This window comes from Dendrobium catenatum, unplaced genomic scaffold, assembly GCF_001605985.2.
Source record: "Dendrobium catenatum unplaced genomic scaffold, ASM160598v2 fragScaff_scaffold_157, whole genome shotgun sequence".
In the NCBI taxonomy this organism is placed as follows: Eukaryota; Viridiplantae; Streptophyta; class Magnoliopsida; order Asparagales; family Orchidaceae; genus Dendrobium; species Dendrobium catenatum.
The window spans coordinates 47663-55648 of NW_021318619.1; the positions used below are offsets into that span (position 1 = coordinate 47663).

Sequence of the window (7986 nt, forward strand, 5' to 3'; positions counted from 1 at the left end):
ATACCGAGCAATACAAAAAATACCTAGTTTTTTCTAGAGAAAACTCGGTATGTGCTCGGTATTGCTCGGTATTGCTCGGTATAGCTCGGTATAACTCGGTATTGGTCTTCACATGATGATATTCCTCGTTATTACCAAATAATATCTAGCAATACCGAGCAAAAACCGAGTTTTTTGGCGTTGGGAGGACGCATCTCTACGTCAGGTGGGAGGACGCAATAAAAATTCCAAAGGTTAGAGCATAAGCTCAACCTCGATTAATTAATCAATTTCTAATTAAAAATGACTCGAACTCAACTCGACTCATTGAGACCATCAACATCACCAACAAATTCAATTGGGAGCCCCAAAAGTCAGATCAAAATCTCTGCCAACTTCACAGAGAATTCAAAGAAAGAGATTTCCATTCATACACCAGCATTTTTTAATAAGAAGGTATATCTTATTCACAAAATTCTAATCAAAAGGAGATTACAAAATCTTTTAGTTTGACTTTGGAGAATGGATAATATAAATGTTAGAAGCCAAAACTGCTCATTGACTTAGGGGTACACTTTAATATTTTGTTTTTAGTTCTATCAGTTAAAAAAACGTATTTATTTAATATATTATTTAACTGTTTTTATTTTTAAAATTTTAAATAAATCAAATTACTTAAAAAAATCATAAATAAATTTTAAAATTTTTTAAATATTTTTAAAAAAAAAAAACACAATCAGCTGACACCAACATCATTAATATTGTCTCACAGTAGTCAATCATTGATAAAAATAACATATCTTTAAGATAATAAATACATTTTATTTTTCAAAAAAATATTTAAAAAAATTTAAAAAAAAAATAATTCCAGTCAGCCTCTTATTATATGGAATATGAAACATTTATGAGCTTGTGGGTAACCTAACAAGTTTCAAGTACCCAATTTCAAAGACAATCATTGGTGCTGAGATCAGTGAATCATGGAGCCTTTTATTCAGCTCATGTTGGTAAGTGGTTGGTAAGGGTCACCTTCATATCAATATTTTTTTTACTTAACATGTCCTAAGCTAACAGTCAAAGTTTTTCTTCTGGTTTTTCGATTGATTGATGATACTATTTTTACTATTTTTCAAAAAAAAAAAATTAGGAAAAATTTTTAATTTTTATAATAAAATATTACTTTAAGAAGCAATAAGAAAACCGTCCCAAACGAAGCCAAAATTCAGGCTTTCTTTAGCTAAAACTCACCTTTTAAAATGTTTCTCCAACAATTTTGTTTTGTTTTAGAAATAAGCTATGATTTTCTCCATTATTTCAGTCAACATGGACATTTATGCCATTACCCAGCCACTAGATGATGATGATGATGAATTGATGATAGTTAGATAATACAAATGTGTAGGAAGAGAGTTAAAAACTGAGATCAGAATGAAAATTAGAAATAGAATTGGTGTGTGCAATTTGAATAAGTTTGAAAGAGCAGGACTATAGATACAGGTTAGCAAGGAGCACTCTAAGTTTATCTCTGAGAGATTAGGGTTTCATTTGAGACGGCTTTTTTATTTCTTCTTAAAGCAGTATTTTATTCAAAATTTTTTTAAGAAGTAAGAAAACTGTCCCAAACGAAACCTCAATCTCTTAACATTTTTTCACTTCCATGGTAGTTTTGTTCTTTGGGAGAATTTAGTTGCTAGTTACGATGTTGGTAGTAGCTTTTACCTTCGCCGACATGGTTTGCGGCAAGCTAGAAATTATTAGGTTCGGACACCGGACAGAGAGAATCAACCGAATTTCTCTCTGTCTACAGTAAAAGTGCAATCAAAGTGCAGTTACTATATCAGCAGTGCTTTTACTATAAACAGAGAGAAATCCGGATGATTCTCTCTGTCTGGTGTCCGAACATAATAATTTGTTGCAGCGGGCATGGAATGATTTGATGTGTTATCAGGATAATAATATCTGTGACTGGCTGCTGCTGGAAGAGTGAAACACAGATAACTTCGATTGAGTCCAATGAATAAGGAGATCCGAATATCTTGACCAACTGTTCATATTTAATATGAGATAATTCTCCAATGTCACTTGGATCTTGATAATCCTCTCCCCTCATATCAGAGATCTCCACACATCATCCATCACTCCACTTCAAATGAAAAATTTTCAATGTTTACAGTGTCATGCATCGCCATGCGCACATTACATGACAGGTAACTGTTATTGAATTGTGTTCAACCATGACAGAAACAGACAAGACCCACATAAGTGATAAACTGCATGAACCACTCAATCTCAATCGAATAATTGGATCAAATAACACTTGTTAGGAGGGTGGAATATTAGGAGCTCAAATTGAGCAGAATATATAATCGATAGACACTCATTGGATCTAATATAAGAAACTTTTTTCACTTTTGTTATGGCACTATGTTCACTGATTCCTCTCACATGGATCTTGACAGATGTGGTTGTAACTAACAGTTTTTCAGAGTGTTCAAAGTGAGTGAACAAGCGTTTTGGTAATTTCAAGAGAAGCAACATTAGTAGATTTTGGTGATGGGCCATACAAAAAGTACATAGTTGCATCAACAATTTTGTGTGTTTCAAGTGTCAATAGTAAACAGCTTTTTATTGCATAAAACAGACATGCTCAAAAGAAAGAGATTAAGAAAACGCAGAAGAGGAAAAGAGGGCAAGTGGAAGACAAATGTGAATATTCAAAAATTTACTTGAATTTTAACGGAAATTAAAGTCATGATCAATATGCCTGAAGTTCTTTAGTATTATGTCCTTTATTTATTTCTGAAAGGTAAAAAGAATAAGAGACTGATGATCGGATACACTAAATTATGTCCTACTACTTCCTAAGAAATAAATAAATAAAACAATTCCATAAATACACTGTGCACAGTTCTTTGAAGAAAAAACAATTCCATAAATACTAAGAATTCTCGTCCTTACACTACCTTATTCAAGAATCAAGCAATAAAATAGAACTACATTGCAGGAAGAACATCTCTTTTTGATAAAGATGTTGAATGAAAATAAGAAAACAGCAGGGATGAAAAGAACCTGTAACCAAAAATGACGAAGCTTTTGATGCTTCTGAATGTAGCAGTCAATCCAAGTAGAATAGAGTAACGATTTTTCTGAGGTTCTTTGCTTCCTGGCAAGTCTCCATGAGCAATTTACTATCATGAAATGCAAAGCATATAACTTGCTGTACATGTGAGAGGATGTCATTATTGCACAACCTGTTATTAATTTATATATAATCAATAAAATTCAGAAAGCAGCATCCACAATTAATCTAACTGTGAAAGTAATATAGAAATTGTTCCGTCAAACAATAGAGAACTATGATTTCTGGGTTATCAAAGAAAGTACATATGAATTTTCAGTTACAAGTTAAACCTAAACTAGGAGAACAAGAAAGAACTGAGCTTTTTGGGTTTCCAAAGAAAATTCGCGTATGAATTTTAAGTTACAAGTTGGGCCTAAACTGGGAGAGATAGATAGAATGCAAGTATTTGATATTTGATCCTAAATAAAGAACTTAGCCAGGTATATAACAGAGGATTATGAACCTTTTAAATCTAATATTCCAACTTTGATTAATACCCTAGGAAAAAAAAAGATGCAGAATAGGGACCATATCAGACCCAAACATGACGACATATCCCATCAAAAGGCCAGCAATTAGTACTCAGAGCACAAAATCAGCAAATAGGGCTGACCGAGTAGTGATTGTATTCCCATCTAATTAGTTGTATTGACGTGCATCTATTAGTGAAATCATATAATTTAGGACATTTTAGGGTCAATAGTACACTAACAAAATCAAAGATGATATGAGTGAAGGCTAAAAACACAACAATATCAAAATTCACAGATTTCCAACTATTAATTCACAAGTATTAATGTAACACCAGAAAACATATTTCATTGGCTCCAAATTATAACATAGAAGTTAAAAAAAATTGAATTTCACAAAAAAAAAGTTAACAAATATAAAATTTTGCAACAAATACAAATTACACCACAAAAAAAGAACACAAATTTAACAAGATCTCAATCATGCACTAATCACTAAATAATTTTGCAGAACAAATGATAGAAGCTATAAATTGGAAGATCCATGCCTCACGCAAATACAAGAAAAATTAAAAATCAAAAGTTGCCATCAAGACTCGTAAAAGTATTAAGAGAAAAATGATCTTTATTCAAAATTAATTGAAAATACATGCCTCAGGATGAAATCCAAGATTACTTACAATTAATAACTACTCTAAATTCATTAAATTAGCTGTATTCTACGATTTTCAATTCAGCATTCATCCCAATGCAGTATAGAAGTCTATGTAAGGCCCCTATAGAAATTATATAGGATTCAAACATGCCATTATCCTATCACTTGGTTTGAATTCTACATATCTCTTTCTCATATCAACAATAGATTTATAATTGTTATAATTAAAAATTAGTTTTCTTAAATTCTTCCCATGTAAATCATGCATATAATATACAAATGATAGTGTCAATTCATTGGATCTAGACTTAATAGAAAGTTCAACAAAATCTATAAGCTTGCTAGATTGATATTCTATAGTAATTTCAAGTGGACTTATGCCTGTACACCTATCAACAGATGAACTGTATGTAAATTTACCCACAAGGAGAATCAACCCCAAACCAATGTGTATTTTCTAATAATAAAGCACAACAAATCACCTAGTCCTATTAACTACCTCATTTTGTCCATTAATTTATGGGTGAAGCAATTGAAAATTTGAAGTTAGTTTCTCGTTTTCTTTCATAAGATTTATGAAAAATAACTCATAAATTTATTCCATTGTCGAACACAATGGTTTTAAGTAAATAATGTAGTTTACCCACTCTGCTGAATTATTATTTTCCATGTGAGATATATCAAAAATTTCAAAACATGGAATGGAATGTGTAATTTTTTAAAAGCAATCAACCACTACAAAGATAGAATCATATTTTCAAAGAGCTTATCACAATCATAGAATAAAGTTCAATATAACATAGTCCAAGGTTTATATGAATAAAAAAAATAATAAATAATAATAAAAAAAAAAATAGTCCAAGGTTTATATGGAATAAACAAATGTGTATAAAACCCAATATTATAATTCTTTCCATGGATGTTTGGCATGTTCTGCATTGTGAAACTATGCATGCAACATTAATTTACAAATTAGGCTAATAAACTTTCATCTTGAATCAAGGTTGCAATTATATCACGTCCTAAATGTCCTGTAGCCTTACTAGCATGTAAGTCAAACATAAATAAGAATCACATAAATGAGTCAGCTATGCAAAGCTGGGTTCCCAACAAAGAAAGTCATCCTTAGCCATAAAATATTATTTAGCATAGTCACTAGTTAAATCAAAATTTATCTCACGAAAATCCTTATTGTTGGCATAGTCTTCTTTAATATAATCAAAATCAATCACCTTAATCAACATACTTTGTAAGATAACCACCCTACAGGCATCAACATGCTAATTTTCAATTCCAGCATAATGCTATAGAACAATTTATGTGCATTCTTGTGAGAACTCAGTTAATTTAGTATGCCCATGTTTTTAATTACAGTTGATAATTTAGATGTTTTACTGTTTGATTATCAAAATTGGAAACAATCTCAGACTAGTGCTTCCAGCATCAAAGTGCTGGTACAAAATCATAGAACTTTTTATCATAATTGGAATATTTTCTTTTGTTTCATTTAACTTCTCACTAAAATAAGCAAGTGGATATTCATCTCAACTCAAAACTCCAATTCTTACAACATATGCATCATATAAAACTTATATTAAAATCAAATAATCTATGTAAGCCTCTATGTAATATCACTTGAAGCATGCTCTACAAATTTTGTTCATTTAGATTCTCCCTAATGCAATTTATAATAGTTGTCATGATAGTATTAAACCCCTAAATGAATTGTAGATTGAAGGCAGCCTAATCATGGAAATTTGAAATTTATGAATGATAAAAGTTGTCAAACAATCCATGATTGATTTAACATAATCGAGATCAATAAACAATTCTTTACTAAGCCACTAAATATGACAGACTAAATAACAAAATAGCACCTCTACAAATCAAAATACAATTTTTTATATGTAATTTTTTAAAGACCTTCCTAGGAATATCGTAAATACCTCTGAAATTTTATTGTAAATTTTGCACATTATAAAATTTTCCTATTAAAGGTTAAAATCGAAGTTCATGATTCTTATGAAAGCACTTGATTCATTAGTTAGTTTAAAAAGCATTACTAATCATTCATAAAAATTATCCTTCATCTGAAAAGTATCCTTCCATTCATTATCATCTCTCATTTTCACTTGATCATAATCACTCCTCAAATCAATCTTTAAAAAGCAGCTACAACCATCATATCTAATATATCATCTAAATTTGGTATTGGAAATCAATATTTAATGGTGACTTTATTGCCTAACGAAGTGCAAGCATCCTTCGACTACTGCCCTTCTTAGATACAAGTAATATAATAACATATGACTCATAATCTCAACAATTAATATTTTCAAAAAAAGTTCATTTACTTGCTTTTAAGTCCAACAAATTTTGTAGGATTCATTATGTAATTTGGAAAATTAAGTAATTATGATCCAAGAATCAAGTTAACATGTTTTATATTCCTAAGGGGAGCTAATACATCATGTGGTTCATCAGGACTGTTCTTTAAATTCATATAATAAGTGATCAACATCATCAAATACAAACACTCCCAGTTGCCTCTTTATTCAATTCAAAAGCTATCAACGCATAAATTACTCCCTCAACAATAATCCCCTTTTCAAAATCATGTTGGTTCAAGACATGCAAAGGTTTCTTAGTTCATTAGAAGCAATTGATTCATTTGATGTGGAAGAACTCTTATGTCTAATAAGTTTTCAAAATTACCCTCCTTCCATTATTCTTGAACATATAAGAATTGGACTTTCCAAAGTGTGTCACATCCAAATCATACAATCACAGCCTACTCAAAGCGACATATGCAACATTTATAGATAAAATAGTTCATCGCATTTTATCACTAAGTAAATTAAGTTGAATGCATGTCAAGCATCTTTGAGTTATAGAAAAGTAATTTTATCTAGCCAAGCCATGTTGTAAAAATGTGGTGTGATATAATTATCAAATTAATGTGTTCAATAGCATACTTAGCAGCAACATTCAAGTGACAAGCATACAAAGATTTTCACCATGTTTTAAGTATGTTTGATGTAGAACGGAAATTGAAATTTGCTAGGGAAAGGATCTCCTCTCCAAAAATCTGAACACAAGCCTAGGTGAGGCCTTGGAAAATTTCAGCCTTGATGGTGAAGAGAAAAACTGAGAAGAAAATTACATTTTGGGAAGGGGATGGGGCAGAAGTCCAAAACTCGTTTCAAAATCTGTAATATTACTTCAGATTTTTATTCAAAATCTGAGAGAAATTCAGATTTTCACAAAGAATGCTGAGAGGCGTTCAGATTTGCTCTTCAAATCTTCCCAAAAGTGGACACTGCCCGTGGACAGATTTTGGGAATTTTCCGGTGGAGAGAAGGGAGGGAATTAAGACTTAATTTGCTTCTAAATAGGGACTTTCCTAGTGGAATAAATCAAACAGAAAAGGCATGGTGGAATTTTGGCTAGAGGAAAAAATAATGAGCGTTGGATTGATTACCTAAGATAGGATTCTGTACTTAGGAAATAAATCCCAATTTAAGTCCAGGGGAAGTAGGGGAGTTACGGGAATTTGAAATTAGTTTCCAAACAATTTGGTAGAATAGGAAATAATTTATTGGAAATTGCTGGTTCCTGCCAAGGTGGAGGTGAGCTGGCGGCATGCAAGGGAGGAATAGGGGTTTGAATGATTTAATTGAGATTACTTAATTGGGGTGTGGAGTTTAGGAAAGAAATAATTAAACCCTATTTGAATTTGAAATTCAAATTGAATTTATTTA

The 7986-nt window shown here is 31.2% G+C and overlaps 1 protein-coding gene across 3 annotated transcripts in view; it reads right to left on the reverse strand.

Moving 5' to 3' along the window:
* Positions 1 to 2740: 2740 nt before the first annotated feature.
* LOC110104555 overlaps positions 2741 to 7986 on the reverse strand; it is a 34955-nt gene continuing 29709 nt past the window's right edge. Inside the window, exon 6 of one of the 3 annotated variants that reach the window (XM_028692783.1) lies at positions 2741 to 3230. In XM_028692783.1, the coding sequence (XP_028548616.1) occupies positions 3095 to 3230 (136 nt within the window). In that variant the 3' untranslated portion in view covers positions 2741 to 3094. The remainder of the gene's footprint in view (positions 3231 to 7986) is intronic. The other 2 variants (XM_020833714.2, XM_020833724.2) reach the window with 2 other exon arrangements.